Source organism: Phocoena sinus, chromosome 18, assembly GCF_008692025.1.
Source record: "Phocoena sinus isolate mPhoSin1 chromosome 18, mPhoSin1.pri, whole genome shotgun sequence".
Classification (NCBI taxonomy): Eukaryota; Metazoa; Chordata; class Mammalia; order Artiodactyla; family Phocoenidae; genus Phocoena; species Phocoena sinus.
In genome coordinates, this window is record NC_045780.1 from 13,993,336 (window position 1) to 14,017,954 (window position 24,619).

General features: G+C 39.9%; 1 protein-coding gene across 1 annotated transcript in view; it reads left to right on the forward strand.

The window, feature by feature from the left end:
- The window catches only part of FREM2 (FRAS1 related extracellular matrix 2), a 158,686-nt gene that overhangs the window by 99,635 nt on the left and 34,432 nt on the right, over window positions 1-24,619 (forward strand). The window contains exons 7-11 of the mRNA XM_032611517.1: window positions 17,994-18,143; window positions 19,832-20,041; window positions 21,650-21,847; window positions 22,634-22,798; window positions 23,368-23,550. Coding sequence (XP_032467408.1) covers window positions 17,994-18,143; window positions 19,832-20,041; window positions 21,650-21,847; window positions 22,634-22,798; window positions 23,368-23,550 — 906 coding nt within the window. The remainder of the gene's footprint in view (window positions 1-17,993; window positions 18,144-19,831; window positions 20,042-21,649; window positions 21,848-22,633; window positions 22,799-23,367; window positions 23,551-24,619) is intronic.

Genomic DNA, 24,619 nt, shown 5'->3' on the forward strand with positions numbered 1-24,619 from the left:
GTTATCAGTAGCATCGGAAATTCCAAATTATTCACCAGCAACAGAGGTCTAGTGTATTCTTTTGTTGAGATTATAAAGCACAGAGTAAATGCCGATAAACCAAAACTACGACTTGGCTGAAAGCAGAACACTTACGGTCTTGACCTGCATGCTCCGTGATGTAAAGAGAGGCAAAAGTCTGTGAAATACTACAGTGAAATCACAGAGGTCTGTGTATTTATTTAGTGAGCCCAGGCAATGCACTACGTACTGATGGTCTGTTGTTGAGAACATACACTTCATAAAAATCCATTACTAAATAGACAACAGCATCTCCTTTTATTGTATTAGAATGAAAAATTAAGAAAAACATTTTGGAATGTAGGTACTATTTTCTGACACTGTTGGTATGTCCGTTGGTCACTGTAGAAATGTGAAACTTGTTAGTTTGCTTCCCTGAGAAACTTGTCACCAACCGGAAATAGTTCTTCTCGAATTAGAGACCTTGAATGGGCGTCCCTGTTCTCTGTATATCTTACGTGCTCTGCACAGGTAGATGTTACCTTTCACGGGAGGCTGATAGGGTTTATGATCTCCCTAAGAAGCAGGTCTTCGTTCTTTCTTACTGAAGCAGACATTTGAATCTCTTTTTCTCTCCCTATATTCCTAGTTTACAAGTCATATACATACCTTTTTTTTTTTTTGTCATTGGCCTTAAATCTTCTTTTAATAGACATCAAGAAACTTGCTACTGACCTCAAGAGATACAAGATTACCCTGTGAAGTATACGGGTAATATCATTTGATAAAACCAGTGGACTACTTCATGCTACAGATAATCACAATAATAATCTATGTTAGGATTATAAGATGTAGCTAAAACTAAAACCACCTCTTTTCTTTAGGCCATTTGAAACAATTTGAAGCACTTAAAATTAGGGGTAAAACTTTCCCTTCACACTTCTAGAGACATAAAGCATCGCTGCATCCTTTCTCTAAGACACAGGTTGGGCTGCCCTGGTGGCACAGTGGTTGAGAGTCCGCCTGCCGATGCAGGGGACACGGGTTCGTGCCCCGGTCCGGGAAGATCCCACGTGCCGCGGAGCGGCTGGGCCCGTGAGCCATGGCCACTGAGCCTGCGCGTCCGGAGCCTGTGCTCCGCAGCGGGAGAGGCCACAACAGTGAGAGGCCCGCGTACCGCAAAAAAAAAAAAAAAAGGACACAGGTCTTCATTCTGCCGTAGTGAGACAGACAATTGAAATAATGTATATTCAGACATTTATTTATTTAAAATGTTTGCTGAGCATCTCTAATGCACCAGATGCTGTGCCAGGGGAAAAGAGATGAAGGATTTGTCCTGCCCTCACTCCTTATGTATATACGTCAGCACTGTATAGCACCTAGTAGCCCCCCTTCTGAGTAGTGGGCATCCCCCAAGCCACCAAGGACACTGTGATGAACAAGACAGGCCCAATCCATAGAGGATTCCAGCAAGGAAATAGGCAAACAGATACAAAAATGGCAGCTGATCAAACCAGGCTCCACGTGCAATGGGTGCTTTCAAAGGGGCATCCAGTGGGACCAGAGGTTCTGGGAAAGCCACACAAAGAATCAAAAAGACTGAGTCACGGCATTTGGCAGCCCAGAAATTGATGTGCATTGTCACATGTCCCCTCGGGCTGTGACAGCAATCACTGAGTTAAACACAGTCCTGGGAAAAGAAATTAAATGGTTGGTAGAACTTTATTAGCCAGCGCTTAATAATAAAAGAGTCAGGAAAGTCAGAATATTGACATTGTAAGAGAGAAATAGCTTTCTCTTTACACTTCACAGGGCTGAAATGTATCTCAGCTTCAATTTCCCTGAGGGTGTTTCACAAACAATCTGTTTCACTGTCTCAGGAAGGATGCCACAAAGCTGAAATTCTGGTCAAAATGCCAACAAGAAGCTCATTCTTCTTTTTGTTGTTGTTCAAGAATCACACTTCTTCAAAGGGATAATTTTCAGGACCACACTCACTGCCAGGGAAAGCTTTAAAAAGCCAAACCCATAGGGTCCTTCACAATCTCAGCGCTGCAAGGTGATCCTCTAAGTACAAAATAAAATTATAAATAGTACAGATGCTGCTTTTACACTTGTGAATCTGTGGTGCATGGTATGCAGCTCAGTAAACTGGTAAAATACTGTCTACACTACACAACACGGTTGAAAGAAGTACAGAGATTTATACCCACTTTCCAGGGGATTGTTATCCTCCCAGTGAATCAAGCTTGCACGTCTTAACTGACATTGGTCCAGAATACATATTTTGAAGTTTTTTAAAATGTCAGTACATCTTTTTTTTTTTTTTTTTTTTTTTGCGGTACGCGGGCTTCTCACTGTTGTGACCTCTCCCGTTGCGGAGCACAGGCTCCGGACGCGCAGGCTCAGCGGCCGTGGCTCACGGGCCCAGCCGCTCCGCGGCATGTGGGATCTTCCCGGACTGGGGCACGAACCTGCGTCCCCTGCATTGGCAGGTGGACTCTCAACCACTGGTCGGTACATCTTAATAGCCCTGTGTACTAACCTACTTCAGGATACTGAGAGGACAAATAAACTGTTAGCAGGAGATGTTTGATTAATTCTCTGAGGACAACTTCATTACCTCGTTCAAAACATGATATCCCGTGACATTTCTGTGAATAGGGAAACTCCATTAAACCCTTGTGTTATAATTATGGGAGACCCAATAATTAAGTTATGTATGGAATTCATTTCTTTTCTTCTTTTTCTTTTGAAACAGTGAAAGTAATATAGGCATACAAGTAACCATGGCCCTAGTGCCTTAGCTTCTGAAAGAAATCAAAGCAAATCAAAGAAAAAAATAAAGAGCAGCAGTAGTCCTTGCTCTAACCTGGTTTTCCTCCTGTATTCTTTTTTTTCTTCTTCTTCTTTTTATTTTTGGCTGTGTTGGGTCTTGGTTGCTGTGCGCGGGCTTTCTCCAGTTGCGGTGAGCGGGGCCTACTCTTTGTTGTGGTGCGCGGGATTCTCATCGCGGTGGCTTCTCTTGTTGCAGAGCACGGGCTCTAGGTACGCGGGCTTCAGTAGTTGTGGCTCGTGGGCTCTAGAGCGCAGGCTCAGTAGTTGCGGCGCACGGGCTTAGTTGCTCCGCGGCATGTGGGGTCTTCTCGGACCCGTGTCCCCTGCACTGGCAGGCAGATTCTTAACCACTGTGCCACCAAGGGAGCCCTCCTCCTGTATTCTTAATCTTGGTGACTAGTTCTCCCATGACTAGACTCCTGTCTCCCACTCCCTACCCCAAATCCTTGACTCTGTCTCCTTTATATCTCTGAATGTTGTATGCTTACTATCTTCGCCCATCTGAACTGCTACCACATCGTGCAAGCCAGCCTCATACCTGGCCTAGATTTCTGCAGTTGCTAACTAGTTTCTCTGCTTCCAGTTTGCCCACCCCACCCAACATGCATCCATCCTCCAGACCTTTTAAATGCATATTTTATCACATCAGCCCCCTTCTTAAAACTGAGCCCACCTCTCATGTGATAACTTCTGTGACGAGGTTCCAGCGCCATAGCGTACCACACATGACGTGGATAATTGCCTTCTGTTTTCCCCATTCCCCCCATCTCCTCACCCGGAGTAGCATACCAACCACTCCAAATTCTCTGCAGTCCCCAAATACGTGAGGCTGTCCATTCATTGTCTGCTCTAGCTTCATGCCGCCCTTTCTGCTTGGAAAGTCCCCCCACTCCATCTTCTCATATTTCACCTGGCTAACTCATATGAAGGTCCCCAAATGCAGCTGCTGATAATAATAACAGGGCTTCCCTGGTGGCGCAGTGGTTGAGAGTCCGCCTGCCGATGCAGGGGACGCGGGTTCGTGCCCCGGTCCTGCGCGTCCGGAGCCTGTGCTCCGCAACGGGAGAGGTCACAACGATGAGAGGCCCGCGTACCGCAAAATAATAATAATAATAATAATAACAGCTTACCCCAACTGGGCACTTACTATGTGCAGGTAATGTGCTAAGCAACTTATGGCCACCTTCTTATTTTGTCTTTTAGAAGAAAACACCCATGGGGACTTCCCTGGTGGTCCAGTGGTTAAGACTCTGTGCTTCCAATGCAGGGGGCGCAGGTTCTATCCCTGGTCAGGGAACTAAGATCCCACATGCCACGTAGCACAGCCAAAATATTTTTTAAAATAAAAGAAAAAAATAGAGGGGTGGGATAGGGAGGGTGGGAGGGAGATGCAAGAGGGAGGAGATATGGGGATATATGTATATGTATAGCTGATTCCCTTTGTTATAAAGCAGAAACTAACACACTATTGTAAAGCAATTATACTTCAATAAAGATGTTAAAAAAAAAAGAAGGAAAAAGAAAATAGATTCATAAATAAATAAAACACTCACAATTAAAGAACAGGGGAGAAGGAAGAGAAATGAGAGAAGAACCAGGAGAGAGTGGTATTATAGAGGGAAAAGGATAAAGACATTCAAAGGATTCAAAAGGATAAAGACTAGGCTTTTCTCTAGTTGCGGCGAGCGGCGGCTACTCTTTGTTGCGGTGTGCTGGCTTCTCACTGCGGTGGCTTCTCTTGTTGCGGAGCACGGGCTCTAGGTACATGGGCTTCAGTAGTTGTGGCACGTGGGCTCAGCAATTGTGGCTCGCGGACTTTAGAGCACAGGCTCAGTAGTTGTGGCACATGGGCTTAGTTGCTCCGCGGCATGTGGGATCTTCCCAGACCAGGGCTCGAACCCGTGTCCCCTGCATTGGCAGGCAGATTCTTAACCACTGGGCCACCAGGGAAGTCCCTGAGCTACCTTTTAACCACTTAGTTCACACAACTCAGTCCTAACTCAGGGCTGCTCCTTTTATCCCAGGAGGTTATATGGCTCTATTGTTTTTAATTTCACTTTTTAAAAATATTAGACAGATTTCATCCTCTATAAATGAAAACAAAACACAAATCTAAAGGATTAAACACGATGTTTTCTTAGGACCCATGTATATTACTGAGTACATTTTATCTGAATATGAGAAGTCACATGAAAATCATAATGCCTACACTTCTATCATCTGGGTTTATGGTTTCTCTTTAATGTGCAAACCATTTATGAGAAAGAATGGTTTTTTAACTCTTATTTTTCCTTGAGAGGAAGCAACTCTTTTCAATAAAAAATAAAGACAGCATAGATAAAATGTTGAATGAGAGAAATAGCTGCAAGCTAGTATCATCATCCACGAGAAAACCACCAATCCGAGAAGACCAGGAAGAAGGTGCACAGACCCGAAAGCTTCATGATCTGACTTCGCACAGCTGAACTGGGTTTCGTCCATTTGCAGACCAGGAATCCAAGAACCATTCCTCTGTCGATGGACATTGAGGTTGCTTCCACGTCCTGACTGTTGTAAATAGTGCTGCTGTGAACATCGGGGTACATGAATAGGAGGGAAGTCCCAAAGGGAGGGGATATCTGTATGTGTATGGCTGATTCATTTTGCTGTGCAGCGGGGAGGCTAACACAACATGGTATAGCAACCATACTCCAATAAAAATTTAAAAAAAAAAAGAAATCCAAGAACCAAAGAGGTTGACTTCCCTAATGTCAGGCATTTCAGAAGAGACTGAAAGGGGACTTGCACTCATGGCTTGTAACAGTTTCCTGTGTTTTTTCCCCATCACACTGCAAGAGGATGGAAGACTCCCGGGACCATTTTTCAGGTTCTAGCTAAGAAGCAATGGAGCAGAGTCGGCCACTGCTACTGAGTAATACAAGGAAGAACAGAGAAGGAGGATTCTTGCAAAAAAGGAGCACATCCCCTCAGCTGGAAGTGGAGCAGCTTTGGCTATTTATTTTGGAGTCCCTTCCTTCGCCGCCTGCAGTCATGTTTCAGGTGTCGGTTATTGAACAGTCTGTGGTCAAGGTTATTTATTTTTTGAGTGTCAACCACATGCTTTTTTATTCCTGAGACCTCACACAGGTTGTGTTTGACACCATGTTGGCCGCAATCTTTCTTCGTTCAGCTGCTGGGATTCCCACATAAATCACCCCGATGTCAAAGTCTCTGCAGACTCCGAAATTTTATGAAATTCACTTTTAGTCCGCAGGAATAAAAATATACATGTATGCCTTCTGATGGGTGATTTGGGGAGCAGTAACAATTTTAAATGAATGGAGAATTTAAGAATAAGGTGGTATCTTAATTTTCTTTTTTTTTTTTTTTTTTTTTGTGGTACGCGGGCCTCTCACCCCTGCGGCCTCTCGCGCAGGCTCAGCGGCCATGGCTCACGGGCCCAGCCGCTCCGCGGCACGTGGGATCCTCCCGGACCGGGGCACGAACCCGTGTCCCCTGCATTGGCAGGCGGACTCTCAACCACTGCGCCACCAGGGAAGCCCTGCTCTTGTTTTTTTAATGAAGAAATTTACCTTCACAACTGAGGAATACTGATCTATAACATATTCTAATTTTTCTCTTACATGGAATATTGTGTCTCTGTCTTTACAGACTCTCATTACACTTCTTTAAAGAAAAATATTCTTAAAATGCTCATTTTTCCATTTTTTAATCATTTTCAGAGAAAGTACTACATAATAAAAAAAGCACAGATTTTGCAGTCTTAGAAACTTACATTTGAATCCTGCTTCCACTATATATGAGCTGTGTGACCTTGAGATAATTATTTAATCTCTCTAAGTTTCAATTTCTTTTTTGTAAACAGCAGATAAAAATAATGACCTTATAAGTCTGTGTTGGGAGCACAATAGGTAATATAACAAAGATTCTAGAGATTCTGATGTGACCTGCAGAGGCAGACACTCAGTAAAAGTAGCTATTACATCATAATATTACTCTTACACTAGCTTTAATAGTAATTGGTGTGTTTTCACAAGATGAGCTTTAGAGCTATAGTGATGATTACTTTGGATTAGAGACGGGAAGCAGTATCAGTCTTAGCTTATGTCTCCACACATTATTTTATGACCTCGTATGTCAGGCTCCACACTTCTCATTGGAGTTTATGGATGACAGTAGTACTTGATTTCCGCCTTTGGGGAGGTCTCTGTCTAATGAGGGAGATGAGTGAGTAAATGAGTCATGTGAATACAGCGTGAAAAGCGCCACGTGAAGTATGAGCTGCAGGGCTTGCTTGACGGCTGTCAACTGGGAGGAGGTTAGATGTGAAAATGGAAAGGCACAAAGCTTGCAGGACCTTGCAGAGTCTTAGATAATGATTTTTTGGAAAGTTCAATAACTTCTCAGTTCCCTAGAGAGGATACTCATCCACACCACTGAGAAATACTGCAGCAAGTTGGTAAAGACGCCAGAATCTGTTAAGGGTAAAAAAATGTTTTAAAGATTTTAACAAGAGAGAAGAGACTTTCCACTCTGTAATAAATGTTTTTCTTAAATCTACTGTTTTGAGGTTATGTTTAATGGAGGTGTGTTATGCAGATTAATTCTTGCTTAGTATTAATACTTTCATTACAAAATTATTACATGAGCACCATAGAGAAGTACATAAACTAAATGGCAGTAGTCTTATCTCCCTCTTCAGACCCACACCTCTCCCTTGAGGTCACTTAAGTACAATGTGTGGCTTTTCTGTACACACAATTACATGCACACATTTTCTTTTACTTTGATTAGAAGTAATTATTGTTATAGTGAAGAGGCAATGAGCACATATTCTAGAGGGAGGCAGTCTGACTTCCTTTCCACTTATTGGCTGTTGATCTGGAACTCCTGGGCTTCAGTTTCCTTATCTGTATAGTGGAGATGATAATAATACCTACCTCAAAAGGTTATGAGCACTTAGAACAATTCAGGCATACTGAAAATACTCAATTAACGTTTGTTATTCTACTTGATCTTTTTATGCATAGTATTTTATGTTATAGTTATTTCACATAACAGTGTATGACACAAAACTTTTTGTGTCATAAACCTACTGATTCTTTTTAATGGCTACATAGTATTCCACAGGGTGGCTGTAACATATTTTAAAAAGTCCGTATTGATGAGCTTTTAAGTTGTTTTCAGATCTTTTTCTATCCCACTCATGAGATAGTAAATGTCTTTTTCACATATGCAAGATATCTCTTATTTGCTTAGTACTTATCATTACATTCAGTTTTAGATGCTACAAAGAATACTGTTTGGGAAATTGTAAATTGAATCCATTGAGTTGAGAAATCAGTTAGAGAGATATAACCAGTTTTCCTTCCTCTCCCTTGTTTATATGATGTGATATCATATAGGATAGAAACAAAAAAGAGTTTTAAAAACACTCTCCTAGAGATGGGTTCTCAGAAATATTTGTTGAATAAAGAATATTCAGGAAGCCTTCTTCAAATGCTACTGGATGGTGGAAAACTCTGATGACCTTAACATTTAAATTTTATTTTAAACTTGTATCGACCCTGAAAAAGACAAAATCAGAGTTTTGGAGTGAAACTAGATTGACAGTAGAATCTCTGATTACAGTATCTTTTTTGGAGAAAGGCTCACCACATATTCTCAGCTGAAATCTTGGGAAGATTCAGTCCTTAAGTTATAAGCATTTTAGACATGTCCTGACTTTTCTTTATTCTTTCTGAGAAAAGTATAGTTGGCAAGGAAAAGAAATGTCAAAACATGCCTTTAAACTGATATATACTCAAACATATATTTGACCTTTCTTTTTTCAACAAGAATTTTGAAAGTGCTTTTTAGAGACTAAATATTAGGTCTTTCTTAAGAATGTGTGTTTACACATTTTTTGAAAGAAAAGTAGGGAAAGGCCCAGTCAAAATTATTTAAAACTAATTTTTTACAAGATGTTATTTATAGAAGGAAGTTAATCTAATTTTTTTTCTTCCTATTTACAAACGTAATAGATGCTACTTGGGGAAAAAATGTAAAATATATAGCAAATTAGTGTGTGGAAGAAATGTGCAGCAAGGGAGGTAAAATTTCCTCATAATCCCATCTCTAAGAAATAACCAGTTAGCAACTTGCTATATATTCTTTCTTATTTTTCTGTGCGTCAATAATATGTGTATGAACAACATGGATTATTTGATACATACCATTCTATAACTATCATGTAAACTTTTTTTTTCTTTACAGAAGTGTACAAAGATTGTACAGCGTAATGTGTGCTCTATCTAAAATTAACCAGTGTTCCATTTTTCTTAGTTGCCTCAGGTCCTTTAAAGGAATCAAACACTAGACTTAAAACATAAGTTTCCTTCTAGTACCATTCAACTACCATGGTCCTCCAAAGTAGCAATGATCGCAAACAGGATAAGTATCTATTTCAACTTGCTTTTTTTTTTTTTTTTAAATCAGCATCGTGTTTTCAAGATCTGGTTATTTTGATGAATTTAGATGAGTGTTATTATCCATTCCCCTGCTGCCCTACTGACATTGGGTTTTGTATGTATACATAGAGTTGCACTAAACATATTTGTAAATATTCCTGAATATACATGTAGGGAACTTTTCTAGGGTGATTACCTAAAGATAGAATTGATGGGTCATGCTGGACGTGCAAGTTCAATTCTACCAGATATTGCCAAATCTCTCCAAAGTGATTGAATCAGTTGCCTTTCTACCAGAGCATCTGAGAATGTCTGTTTCCACACATTGTTGAACTATTTGGGTTTTGCTAATCTTATGAATATTAAATAATATCTCATTTTAAGATTATTTACATATAACAGTGAAAGTTTTCTCTCCTGAGCTTTGAACGTTTATATAATTTTTCAATTTTTCTATTTGCTGTTAACATTTTTGTTGTAGATTTATAAAAGTTGTCATTTATTTCGGGTACCAATCTTTTGTTTTGGGGGTCAGGGATACATACATGCTGTAGACAAAGGTTATGTTGCGATATTTTTTAATATTCCTACTAAATTATTTTGCCTCATCTATCATTTTCTGAGCATGGTAAGATTTAAAAAACCCACTATAATCGTAGATTAATCAATATTTTCCTATAATCGTCAGTTTTTGCTTTATATATTTCAATACAAATTCAGGAATGTCAGATAATCTTGGTTGGCTGTTGTTTTGTATTGTGTGGAATTCCTCTGTATTAATGAATTTGCTTTAAATTGTATTTGGACTGTTGTTAATGTTACTACACTGCCTTGCTTTTTTCCTGTTGGCTTAACGTAGCTTTCCTACATCCTTATAGTTTTCATATTTTCCTCAAATTTTGTTTACAGCTACTTTTTTACGTCTGTTTGTTTTTTAATCCAGCCCATCTGTTTTAAATAAGGAAAGTTAAGCCATTTGCCTTATTCTAGTTATGGCAATATACTTGGGCTTTTAATTTGGGGTTTCTGCATATGGATTTTTCCTTTATTTTTTTCCCTCCTTCACAGCTTCTTGTTATGCCAAGAAAGTTTTCCGTATCCTTTGTGATCTTTATTTTCTACTGGTTTCTGTCCTTTTGGTGGCAACTCATAATTTTCATGAAGATACTTTACTATCTGCCTAACAAAGTTTACTCTCTTGAAAAAGACAAGGACATGGAAGAGTCTAGACACCCACTGAATTCATCTGTTTATAACTTCCTCTCTGTTGTCTCAAGTTTCAGTTTCAGCATCAAGTTGAGAATATCAATTACGATGATTGTTTATGCTTGCAATCAATAGTTGGATTTACCAGCATATTTTATTGATTTGCTCAGCAAAGTGTCTTGCATCCAGTTCCTCCATTTGATTTTACTTTTCTTCTGTGCTTTTAGCACTTTCTCAGTGTGCATCTATAGGTAAGAAAACCTCTTCGTCTTTAATGGCTAAAAATATGTTTATTTTGCCCTCACTCTTGAGTTCCATTTTCCTCTGGTTTCTATGGCTCCAGTGTTGATTCACAGCCTTTGTGCAGACTTAAGAGGCCAGCAGAACCATTCGCTTTGCGCTCCACTCACCGCTATGATGTCCTGTTGTTCTGTTACGTTTTTAGTTCACAGAGATGCTTATCTTGTTTTGAGCAGAGCTCTCCCTTTCCTTATCAAGCATAATAATGATAAAGGGAAAGTCTTCAAAGCTACCAAAAAGAAATGGCATGCTATCTTTAATTTTTAATCTATCATTGCTGCTGAGGAAGCCAAGTAGAGGGTGTAAAATCACTAAACTGTCTTTAACCAGACGTCAATGTCTTCACTAGATTTTCTACCTTAAAAAAAGGAAAGAAAAAAAAATCAACTTCATAGCCTGGTCTTTCATTTTCTGAATGAACTGTAATTCAACCAGTCCCCTTCTGAGGGATTTTGGGCTTGTTTTCAATTGTGCCTTAGTACAAATGAAGTACAACATACTTGTGTATGTATCTTTGTACACTTATGTTAGCATTTCTATATGATAAACCTACATACATTGAATTCAGGGTAGAAATTATGTTCATTAAAATCTTGTGACAACCTTTTGTATTATGGTTGCCTTAGTTAAGGTTAGTTAGCTTAGTTAAGGGTACACACTTTATCTAGGCATGGATCCTAATGCACCATTTCCCTGATGTGTGACTTTGGGCAAATCTCTTAATCCTTAGTTTCCTTATCTGTGAAAAGAAGACTAATATAGTACGTACCTCATAGGGTGGCTGTAAGGATGAAGTAAGATACTGAAATCAAAACAATTAGTGTGGTATCTAACCATTACTTATTATTTGCTAAAGACACTGACATGAGCTAAAACAACCTGAAGGTTGCTGAGACCTGTAGAGGTTTTCAAAAGCACTGGTGAGATACATGGGTGGGGCTGGGAGTATATGGTAGATCTCTGTATCTTCTGCTCAGTTTTGCTCTGAAAACAATTCTGAACTGAAAACTACTCTAAAAAATATAGTCAGCTTAAAAAAGGAAAGAAAGGAAGAAAGGAGGAGAGGAAGGAAGAAAGAAAGAAAAGAAGAAAGAAAGGAAGGAAGAAAGGAAGAAAGAAAGGAAGAAAGAAAAAGAAAGGAAGAAAGAAAGAGAGAGAGAGAAAGAAAGAAAAGAAAGGAAGGAAGGAAGGAAGGAAAGAAAGAAAAAGAGAAAACACTGGTGCCTGGGGGAACCCATTGGAAATTATGATTCGATAAATTGGAGGTGAGAGCGAGCATCTGTATCTTTAAATCTCCTTGGCAGATCCTAATGCACATCCAACTTGGAAATGCCTGGAGGCAAAGTATTTAAAAAGTGAAAGTAAAAAAAAAACCCTTCTCTTGGAGTTCATGGTGGTGGGCTTCCCTTGCCCCTGTGGACCTGCTCCAGATTCAAAGGTCAGCCCTTCACAGTCATTTTACTGCAAAGAGGAGCACTTCATCCTCCTGAGGCTTTGTAACTCCCACTGCCTGATGCTAAGGACGGTTGTCTTCTAACTCAGCCACCACCACAAAGACGTATTTATTCATTTGCTCTGGCAAATCAGTGATCCTGTTTTACACGAGGTTCATTACCTCCGCAAACGTTAATTGAGCACCTACGGCCAGACATTGATTACACTAAGTGTTAGGAAAACATCAGTGAGTAAAGGAGGCTTAATTCCTCCCCTTAGAGAGCTCAGAGACAGTGAGGGATACAAGCCTGAGGTGACTGGGGAGGGGGCGGGGTTGACGAGGGAAGACAGGGTGCTCCCCAGCACAAGTGACTTCTACTGAAACCCGAATTCCCTGGTGTCCAGTGGTTTAGGACTCCGCGCTTCCATTGCAGGGAGTCTGGGTTCCATCCCTGGTCAGGGAACTAAGATCCCACAAGCCGCGTGGTGCGTCTAAAAAATAAAAATAAAAAAAAATCTGAAACCGGAGTTATCCTGTGAGGAGGGAAGAGTGTTCAAAGCAATGGCAATGGCATAGCAAAGACTGGGAGTGCCACATTTAAGACATTCAAGACACTGGATTTTGGGGTAGAAAAGAGGCCAAAATGAGATTTAAAAGGCAAACTGAGACCAAATGTTTAGTGTTTTACAAACCAGTGTTTTTAACCAATGTTAAAGTCTGTTAGCAGCCCTAAGAGCGTTGAAACATTGAAAGGCTTTCAGCAAAGGGATTGCCATGATGAGATTTGCTTTGGGGGATGGCCTCTGGTTAAGAGCCTAGCTAAGTTGCTGTTGGGAGAGTTCAATGTCAGGTGATGCTGGCTGCATCTAAGGTAGTGACAGTGACATAGAGAGAAACCAGGGGGTGGGCAGTGGTGGTGACTCTACTGCCTCTGTTTGAGAGTTTACCTTGAGGTGCCCACAGCATGGCGTTGTATAGGCAGCCAGTTATCAAGGTCCAAAACTCAGAAGAGATCTGAATTGGAAATCATTTAGGAAAGTTCCTTTGTATTATTTTCAGCCCTGAACCAAAAGATGGCGTAGAAGTTTTTTTGTTTTTTTTTTTTTTTTCAATTCTAAGCAAACATCTTAGAGCTACAAAGCCTACTTGACCAATGTTCCAGCTACACGTGAGTAAATAAGATTTGGCTCCAGATAGCAATTACTACTGGCACCTCTTCCTTTCATCTCATGAGACACAAAGTAATTGTAAACATCAATCTAGACACCACAGACTCAGCAAAGGAAAAAAGTTCACTTTTTCCCTGTGGGGAAAAACTTAAATGATTTTCCCTTTGTCTTCATTGCAGGTGTGTGTGTTGTACGGCTTGCCAAGCCTCCTCGTCAACTATGTTTGCAAGAAATAGACATGATCCTATCTGTGTTGTTTGTATTGAAAGTATTCCCAACCTTGAAAAGCATATTAATGTTTAATGAACTAAAACAGACTCTTCTGTAGGCAATGCCTTGATCTGTGCCCTTTCTTTAAAGGTGTTAACACCACAAAGGATACAGAGAGTAGAGTTTGGCTTCCCTTGAGAATTTCACACTATATCACGTGGCCAATTTAAAAACCTCCCTTGTGCTTCCCTCACACTGTTTGTATATAACTTATCTTTTCTCCGCTGGGGGAATAAACGTGCGTTCTGCCGTGTCACCTGTGGTTGGTGGAGTGGTGACGAATGACTGTTTTATGGTGTTTTGTGGGTGTGGGCTACATGACTTTATTTGATATTTTCTCATTCCAGGTAGTAATACCAGCCACTGACTGTTTTCTCTATTAAGATTGTGAACTTACAAGGCACGGTGTGTATTTAAGATCTGATTACACAATTAAATAGGTTTTTTTCTTTCTGATCTACTTGAAGTTGTAATATGGATATTTACAAAACTAATAGACAGAGGTCTACAGTTTACTTAACTTTTAAGAGAAACCAAGCTCCTAGATAAAAACAAACAAATAAGCATCTTACCAAAGAGAGGTGAGTTAAAATCTTATTCATAAATAATAATAATTTTCAAGAACAAGCAATTCTTCTGAATTTCGCCTAGGTATCCTTTGACTGTTGACAGTTTCATCCATATATCTTTCTTTTCCTTTCACTAGTTTATTACTTCCACATTAAAATGTTCAAGGAAACTCTTGCCAATTACCTTGAGCAATTATCTATACCTCAACCCACTGCTTGAAGGATTTTTAAGTCGTCCACATTACATGAGATTCTGTACAAATGGTAATAATTATAAATAATATTTAAGTTTTAGAGACTTATGACAAGGTATTGAGAAATTGAAATAACAATAATGATGATTCTTTTCAGTTCTCCTTCAACCACACCGAAAAGATACAGAGGTGCTAATGCCACCATTTCTTTTTTTTTTTTTTATAAACTTATTTATTTATTTTTGTCTGTGTTGGGTTTTTGTTTCTGTGCGTGGACTTTCTCTAGTTGCGGCGAGCGGGGGCTACTCTTCTTTGCGGTGTGCAGGCTTCTCATTGTCGTGGTTTCTCGTGTTGTGGAGCAAAGGCTCTACACGTGCAGGCTCCGTAGTTGTGCCTCACGGGCTTAGTTGCTCCGTGGCATGTGGGATCTTCCCAGACCAGGGCTCGAACCCATGTCCCCTGCATTGGCAGGCAGATTCTTAACCACTGCGCCACCAGGGAAGCCCCACCATTTCTTTTTATTCATGATGTAGGAAACTAGGCAGTTAAGGAGAATGAGTAAAAACTATTCACATGTGTTTTAATGTCATCAGAGTCCCTTTAATTGCAGTGACTGCAATTGATTAATAGACTAATTTTCCAGTGATCATGAATAGAGCACAGAGAGGGAGAGAAAGCGCATAAATAACTTAAATCTACAGGTAGGCAAAAAAAATCAATCTTAAGGAGAAAAATATCTTTCCTAATGCGTTCTATTAGCTGCAGTGGTGAAATTGAGAGGTTTAGGAGTAAAACCCTTTTTCCATTCCTCCTCTTTCTTTCTGCTGGAGGTAACCACACACTATACAATGGCGATACGATATATTGTTTGCATCGTTCACATAAATCTTATTATTTATTGCATTGTTACATGTGCTGTGACCTCCCACCTCTGTCTCTCTCTCCCTTCCTCTCTCTCGTTCTCTCTCTCTCTCTCTCTCTCACACACACACACACACACACAAAGCACATATGTCAGACACATAATAAATGTTCTACACGTGGTAACTATTATCATTACTCTTCACTCTTAATGACAACTTGGATAAAACATTTTCAGCGTACTATTGAATACATAGAACTCTTTTTTTTCTTATATGAACGGCACGTTATGCTATAACATCAAAACACTCGATCTACAGTTGACGGAGTGAGTCTGAACACACACTTGCAGAACAAAATTTGGTCTCTGCGTAGCCCATTTGGTGATTAACGGTCGTATTCACTCACATGATTTTAGTCTGTTCCACCTCTAGTATGTATCTGGGAGGAGTAGAGAGACGGGAATACGGGAGGGGTCTCCCTTACTGCATTTCACAGATATCTTCCATAACTCAAATCTAATCTGTACAATGATGTGGTTTGCCAGGAATGTGAAGAGGCTTAGGTCACTCACTGGATGCAGATGATCAGGCCTCTGCAATAATCACAAAAGCCTTTTGAAAGACACACAGATGTGCTTGGTGTGGTCATCTGGTCACGATAAGCACTTTCAGGGTTTCGTCTTCACCTTTGCCCCCTACTCAGCGTGAGAAATGTCAGGAATTTACTGGCTTGTATTTGAGGTCCACCTTGGCTGAAGTTAATAAGATAATACCTTCATCTGTGTACATCCACTCACAGGCCCTAGCACTGTCCAGGCTGAAGGGATGAGAAGGTGAAAGTATCCTGTAGGCAGATTTATCACCCCGTGAACCAAAACATGCAGGCAAAATTTCCAAGGTTGGTTTTGTATTATTCAAGAGTTCAGGGAGCTCTGTGCTTTTTATCGTGCTCGCAAATGAAGAAACAAAGAAAACACAACTTTCCAGTTTCAATAAAGATAATTTATTTGGGGGAAGGAAAATAAAGAATCCTTACTCGAGCAGTGCACAGAATGGGTTTCCTGTGGTTGTGAGCCATAATTGTAGGGTTTTGTTTCATTTTTGTGTTTGGTAATTCAGTTAAATGCTCTGAAACGTGATAGTCGTCTCTTGAATGACCTTGTGTTTTAGGGAACATTGATGTGAGTTGCATAACCTTTTAGACTTAGATCTCTGGAGTCTTGTAAAACCACACACAGATGACTAAAATGTCTCAAGTCAAAGGACTGTTTGCCTTATCACATGAATATACTCAATTAATTTATCTTTGTTGATAAGCTCACAATAGGGAAAGTATACACTCCATTTACTATTTCTGCAATTTCCCACAAGCCTATAAATATTTCAAAATAAGTTTTGGGGATTTTTTTTAAAAGCTCACAGATCGTCTCCCAGGTTTCTTCATTAGTCAGCTAACTGCTATCCCTCAGACTCTGGCAGCTGTCTCACGAGGTAAACTGCTGGTCACGGGTAGAATCAGACAGGGAATGATGGTTAGATCAATTCATCGCCAATACTGGAGAAAAATACAAAGTCTCCAAAGTGTGTGTCCTGTTTTAATGGCCTAAGTCACATGATTTTCATACACGTTTAAAACAAATGTAAGGGCTTCCCTGGTGGCGCAGCGGTTGAGAGTCCGCCTGCCGATGCAGGGGACACGGGTTCGTGCCCCGGTCCGGGAAGATCCCACATGCCGCGGAGTGGCTGGGCCCGTGAGCCATGGCCGCTGAGCCTGCGCGTCCGGAGCCTGTGCTCCGCGGCGGGAGAGGCCACAACAGTGAGAGGCCTGCGTACCGCAAAAAAAAAAAAAAAAAAGTAAGCCCCTTGGTATGAGATTATTTCTCTAGTGGAACCTCAGTATAGAGTACCCCCGAAACCCTATAGGTAACCTACTATCATGTCCTAAAGTCTTCAGGACTCATAATCATATATATTCTAGTTATGCCAATCGTATGTAGTCTATTTGAGTATGTGTCTTTAATTCATTTTTAAAAGTCTAGATATGCCAATAGGGGCTAACTCTCTAGGGGTTATAAGAGGCCCAAAGACAGTGGACTGATGGACTAGAAGATGTCGTTATGCAAATAGTCTCCAGAGTGATGACGCGGTAGGAGACGGGAAAATGAGCCGTCGGGCCAAATTCATAAAATTTCAGCTTTATGTGTTTTGTTTCATTTTGCAGCTACTTTACCAGCTAAACTTTTAGGAAGTACATTTAGAAGCCATTTATAACCCCACATACAGGGGACAAAGTAACTCACGTGCCTCAAGATAAGGACGCTCCATTAGAGGGAATTCCCTGGTGGTCCACTCGGTGCTTCCACTGCCGTGGTGGGGGTTCAGTCCCTGTTCAGGGAACTAAGATACCACAAGCCGTGCAGCGCCGCCAAAACAAAACACAGCAAAACAACAACAACAAAAATAAGCAATAAAAAAAAGTTCCATTAGACACTTTACCATATGTATTTTTGTTTGAGGCATTTTGATCTGAAAACTGTGTAAGTCTAGAGATTAAAGAGATGTTATCTTGCTAAAAGGAAAAAAAAATGATGGTATAAGGAAGTCGGTAAGATGAAGCGAACTGTTCTTTGGAATTTCATTGTACAGTTTGATGTGGAAAAGTAAACGTAACAGAAATGGTTTCTGTTTCCTTCTTAACAGAACCCATCCTCTACTTTGGTGATGTCGAGTACCCTGTGGACGAGAGCATAGGCTCTGTGGACGTGCGGGTGTGGAGAGCCGGCACTGACCTGTCCCAGGCTTCTAGCGTCACCGTGAGGTCTCAGAAGACAGACCCTCCCTCTGCTGATGGTGAGCAGTTTCCTACAGCAACTCTTTTGAGTATTCTACAGTTTTCCACTTGCCATGATGAAATACCTTAAAGCCCAAATACTTCATTCACTTCTGTTTAAGCAGTCTGGTTGAATGTAATTTTTTCTGAAATTATTACTGTATAGTTGGCAAATCTAGGCTCTATTTACTATCGTGAGAAAATACATCTAAAGGGCCACAAATCAAAAGCTGAGTTATAAACATATAAGTCAAAGACTCTACATTTGAATGCCTTTATTTGCATGAATTGGTTCTCGATACTTGGGAAATCTACCATCGTTGAATATTATGACGTCATATGCGCAACTAGAATAATCGTGAAGGCCACCCTCAGAGAAATCTAGTGGCATTTAAGTATCATGCAGGTTTGTATCTCTAGCTTGGCTCCTTCCTCATTTTAAACAAATGTCCCCATAAATACTTGGGACCCAGAGGCTTTTCCTACACTTCATTATACAAGCTGTCCTAGCCGACACATGCTTGCCTTTTATTCTGGAATCTACACTGCTAAAAGTTTATCATAAAGCTAGGACAAGCATAAGATAAGACATTTCCTTTTTTGTCCCATCTAAATGACCAGCAGTACAAACTTATCTCTTACACATGCCCACACACGTACATCATACACACATCACACATTCATCACCCATATCATTCATCCCATTTTATGTCACCCTTAAGTTTTCACTTCTTAAATGTCGTAGAACCAGCATAGTGTTTTGCATGTAGCCGGTGTCCAGTAAACATTTGTTTAGCCAAATTAGTCATTTCTTTAGAGAAAATTCAAGTCAAAGAAACAGATGAGAATAAAGGTGAAGAAGAAGAGGAAAAGAAAACCACAGAAAGAACCACAGTGAGATACAGAGACTTTTAAAAATGAATTAAAGACACATACTCAAATATAGTTGCATATTCAGAGGTAAACAGATACAAAATGAGAGTTAGAAGAGCAGAAGGTATGAAAACAAGGAAGAAATAATACTGAACACTCTCCCCTATTTCCAGTCTTTATGGATGTAGTGCCTAAAGATTAAGAGAAAGTTTTGTTTTTTTAACTACTTTAGAACATAAATGGAGATGTCAACACTAGTATGCGCCCCACAGTCTGAAAAATAATAAGCCAAAAACCAAATATGTCTCTGGGGCAGGTGTGGGTGAAGCATGTCAGACAAAAGCTTGTATCTGAAATGTGTTGTTTTAACCAGCAGGCAGTCACACACCTAAAGTTCTGTAGTAGCTTCTGAAAATAGATTTGGATATTTAACTAATGATAACAAAATTTCAATATTTATATTTCATATATAATTTATGATAATCAAATACTTGATTGATATGCTGGTTGTTTTTAGACCTGATTTTTACTAGTTCTATTTGAGAATTCCAAAAAAGATGAAAAAAAACTATAAGAAAGCTAAAATAACTAAAGGTAAAATAACTTGTTAGACATAGATAAGACAAAGTTCAGAGCCTGATCTTTGATCTACCATCTCAATAACCAAAAGGTTAGATACTAATCTTTTGCATTTCATTAAATGTATTTTCTGTAACGGTATGCTAGTCTATATATTTTAAAAAGGATTATAAATATATCTACACAGTTTGCTTCTCATAATTTTGTTTAAATTGAGTTAGTCCCCAACTGAAAAATTCTTCTGTTACTGTCATAGCTGGAACAGACTATGTGGGAATCAGTCGTAATTTAGATTTTGCACCTGGAGTCAACATGCAGACTGTTCGTGTTATCGTTCTGGATGATCTTGGACAACCGGTGCTGGAGGGAATTGAGAAATTTGAACTTGTGCTTCGAATGCCTATGAATGCTGCCCTTGGTGATCCCAGCAAAGCCACGGTGGCCATAAATGATTCTGTCTCAGATTGTGAGTGTTTATTAATTTATGAAGATAAGTAAAACGATAAGGTAGACTTTATATAAATGTTAAGTAAAATGATAAACTAGGGTTTATATACCCATATTAGTTTGCTAGGGCTGCCATAACAAAGTACTACAGACTCAGAAATTTCTTGTCTGACAGTTCTGGAGGCTAGGAGTCCAAGATCAAGATATCAGCAGGGTTACTTCCTTCTAAGGGATGCAACAGAAGAATCTGTTCCGACCCTCTCTCTTGTCTTGTAGATGGCGATCTTTTCCCCTGTGTGTCATTACATCAGCTTCTATGTGTGTCTCTGTGTCCAAATTTCCCTTTTATATAAGGACACCAGTCATATTGAATTAGGGCCCACCCTAATGACCTCATTTTTACTTGATTAGTTCTGTAAAGACCCTATCTCCACATAAGGTCACATTCTGAGGTACTGGGTGTTAGGACTTCAACCTGGGAATTAGGGGACACAGTTCAACCCATAATAATACCTTAGCTGACCAAGTCTTACTTTCTCATCCTGATTATTTTGATAGAATTAAACAGCTTCAGAAGAAAACTTTCAGTCTTCCTCGCAAATTTAAAAAAATGAGATTGCTGGGCCTCCCTGGTGGCGCAGCGGTTGAGAGTCCGCCTGCCAATGCAGGGGACATGGGTTCGTGCCCCAGTCCGGGAAGATCCCACATGCCGCGGAGTGGCTGGGCCCGTGAGCCATGGCTGCTGGGCCTGTGCATCCGGAGCGACGGGAGAGGCCACAGCAGTGAGAGGCCCACGTACCGCAAAAAAAACAAAAAACAAAAAAAACAAACAAAAAAAAAAAATGAGATTGCTATCAATATCTTGATTGTGTGTCAAGAACTCCCCCCCACAGATGGGTGGAACCACATGGCGTTGCACAAACCCTTGAGTATTAATGGTCTTTTTCGATTTCTCAACACAAGGCACTTTCTGTTATCTCCTTACTCCCAGACTCCTGAAATTCCCCTAATGATGTGCCAAAGACACTGTTCTGAAGCGATAAGCTTCAGGACACATGGCAGGGCTCTCTGACACGTCATCACAAGAAAATTCTGAATAATCTTCTACCACGATGATCCTGACATTGCTTGGAGGAGTCTAACCTATTGTCAATGAGACCTGTAGTTAATTGACCTAGTATAGGTGTCACCTTCTATTATGTAATATATATAATATTATAGCCATTGTCAACTTTTCCAACACGGTCCAGGTAAACTATGCATGTGATTATGTGCACAATATTTAATATTATTCATATCAAGAAATTCTGAAAAGCTCATGATAAAGCAACATATATAGATACAGACATCTTTAAATCTCTGGTTTTATCTACTTTTTCACATTTCATTGCATCTTCCTACTCCACAAAATAGAGCAAAATTACAAGGATAAGGAAATCAAAATACTGAGTTAAGTGATTTGTTCAAGGCCAAAACACTGACAAGTGACTGAGTGGAGAGTTGGTTCCAGTTCTTCTCATTTCTGTTCCATTATTCTTCCCACGAAACCATGTTTTCTGAAATGCCGTTTTCCTTACATTTCTATTCACTTTGATTCATATGTTTATTTTCTTGTATTTTTTTGCAGTGCCTAAGATGCAATTCAAAGAACGAGTATATACTGGCAATGAAAATGATGGGCAGATAGTTGCCATGATCCACAGGAGTGGAGATATCCAGTACAGGTCTTCGGTGAGATGCTATACGCGACAGGGGTCTGCACAAGTGATGATGGACTTCGAAGAACGCCCAAACACTGATATGTCCACCATCACCTTCCTCCCTGGTAAGTTTTGGCTTGAAATTTTTATTTGGAATTTGCAGAAGCCAAGTTTTGGGTGTGAAATATCTATCAAGGAAATACAGGTTCTTGATTTCAACAAGCTTATGACATGGTTTAATGTGCACTAAATGATAACAAATTGAGGTAGATCTTAACAGGGTGAATGAATGTTCTTTTGGTTTCCATATCAACTTATTGATCAGTTTCTAGTGATGTGCTATATTGTTTATTCAAACTTTATGCAGCAGATAATGTCCTATCAAATGTGTAGATTTCACAGTACTGGGCAAGACTTAATGTTCAAATGACAGAAATGAAAGGAAATAGATGTCACATTTTTAACATGTGTCCAATGTCATAAAATATTTGACCACTTTGATCCAATAATTGTACAAGATACATGTGCTGTGGTCAAATTAACAATGACCAACCTGTACAAAGTTGCTAAATTTGCCTCCTGATCATAATGTTAGAAACTTATAAATAAAATTGGCATTTCCTCTTTTCCCCTTGTTTTCAGACATAAGTGACAGAACTTAAGACAGGCATTAAACATTAAAGAACTCCCTGTACAAACAGGGCCTGTCATTGCATATGTTCAAACCTCATCATTCATTCAGCAAATATTAATCAAAGGCTTATTACATGCCAGACACTGTTCCTTGCGCTGTCGATACAGCAGGGAAAAAAGCAACATCCCTGCCCTCATGGGGCTTACCTCCTGGTTGCAGATGCTTCCCTTATGGCCTACGGGATGTGATTGTCCTGCTGTCGTTATTATTGTTCCAGGTGAGACTGAAAAGCCTTGTATCCTTGAGCTGATGGATGACGTACTATATGAAGAGGTAGAGGAGCTCCGTCTGGTTCTTGGCACTCCACAGAGCAACTCCCCTTTTGGAGCTGTGGTTGGTGAACACAATGAAACTCTGATAAGGATCAGAGATGATGCTGATAGTAAGAAGCTGTTTCTTGCGTTCAACTGTAAATTAGGAACTGAAATCCATCTGTATTAAAGTTTTAGGTGGCTCAGAAAATAACCCCCTCTTTCTGACTTGGCTTTTAAAGTAATTGAGAAATAGGAAAAAGGCTAAGATAAGTGGAGAACGAAGTAAACCATTTAAACTGAAAGTTATGTCGAAGAATATGGTTGATACCTAAATGCTAAATCCCAAGCATTCAGACCTCCCTACTCCTCACATACCCTTGGGTGCAGGTCGTCCTGGGTCAACAATTTCCTCCTTTCCTTCCCTTAGTCAGTGGCCCACTCGTGTAAAATTTTTGGCGCATAGACACAGCCCACAGCACGTGATTTCTGGGGGCTGGTTAATTGCTAAGGAAGGAGCTGGGCCATGCATGCTCAGTTTCTCATGACACACCAGTGATACTGAGCGAGGGGACAGAGGGAAGGGAAGAGAATAATATAATTAAGCTCCTCCCACATGGGAAACAGATAAACCATTAGAAGTGGAGAAAAAAAGCATTCCCTTTACAATTTAATTTGTCCGTGTCTCCCACTGTTTTAGAGACAATTATTAAATTTGGAGAAACCAAATTTAGCGTCAGTGAACCCAGAGAACCAGGACAGTCGGTGGTTATAAAAATTCCAGTGATTCGCCAAGGAGACACTTCAAAGGTTTCCGTTGTGAGGGTTCACACCAAGGACGGTTCAGCCACGTCTGGAAAGGACTATCACCCCGTGTCGGAAGGTATGGGGGCTCCTAGGGCCCATGTCCAGATGGGTTGTGCTCACACTGTGTTAGTGCTGGTACCCTTGAGAAAAAGGAAGAGAGATATCCATCCAACTGAAATACAAATACATGTACTCCTTGAAATGAATCTCCGTCAGGAAAACAAAGTGAATGGAATTTATTTCCAGAGTTTCCCTTTTTGGCTGCTGGGTACATGTGTTAGGGACATTTTGAGTTAGTGTGCTAGATGATCTTCTGTTTTGAGTCTACAGTCCTTTAATTTTCAGTGGGTTTTACCTGCGTTATGGCAATCCGACATTAAATAACAATTTTCCTGAATACCCTGTGGCACTGAAAATGTGCACGACAGCCAAGAAGATAGTCATAGAACAACAACAATCCAGGACTTCAAGCTAGAAAGTTTAGTGTTAATGGAGGACAGTAAAAGGGGGACAGATTACCAACCACAGGGCCCGTGAATTCTCTGGGCCTTAGGAACTCATAACGAATACATTTCATCCATCCCTCTCCTTCTTCAAACTTTCGGATCATTTCACCCATTACTTTTATGAGTATAAAACCAGTCAGTTCTTCTCTCTCCCTGTGGATTGTTTACTGGCAAAATAGAGACTGCCAACAGTTTTTGATGATCATAGACCACGGGCGTTCATCTTGATCTGCTCACTTGAGAACAAAGTTTAGGAAGTGACAGAATCAGTGATAGAATTAATGAAACAGTTGGAAAAACTAGCATCCTCTACAAAGGAACACTTATTTTCTTTCCACATATGGTAAAAGTATGATGAACTATAGAGCTTCAAAGTTATCCTCATATTATTTTCTATGTAAAGAATGATAATATATTGGAAATATATGCATAAAACCCAAAAAGAGAGGAAAAAACTGATCAGCTGCTAAATTATAAAATCTAAAATAACTCTTTCTAAAATGAGCATGTTTTACATGAAGGAAACACCTTCTAAATGTGGATGACATGACCTTTAACAGAAGATGCTTTTCTTGTAAAGAAAACAATTCTTTTTGCTAAGACAGAAACAAAATTATATGTATATAGTAATTTGACAAA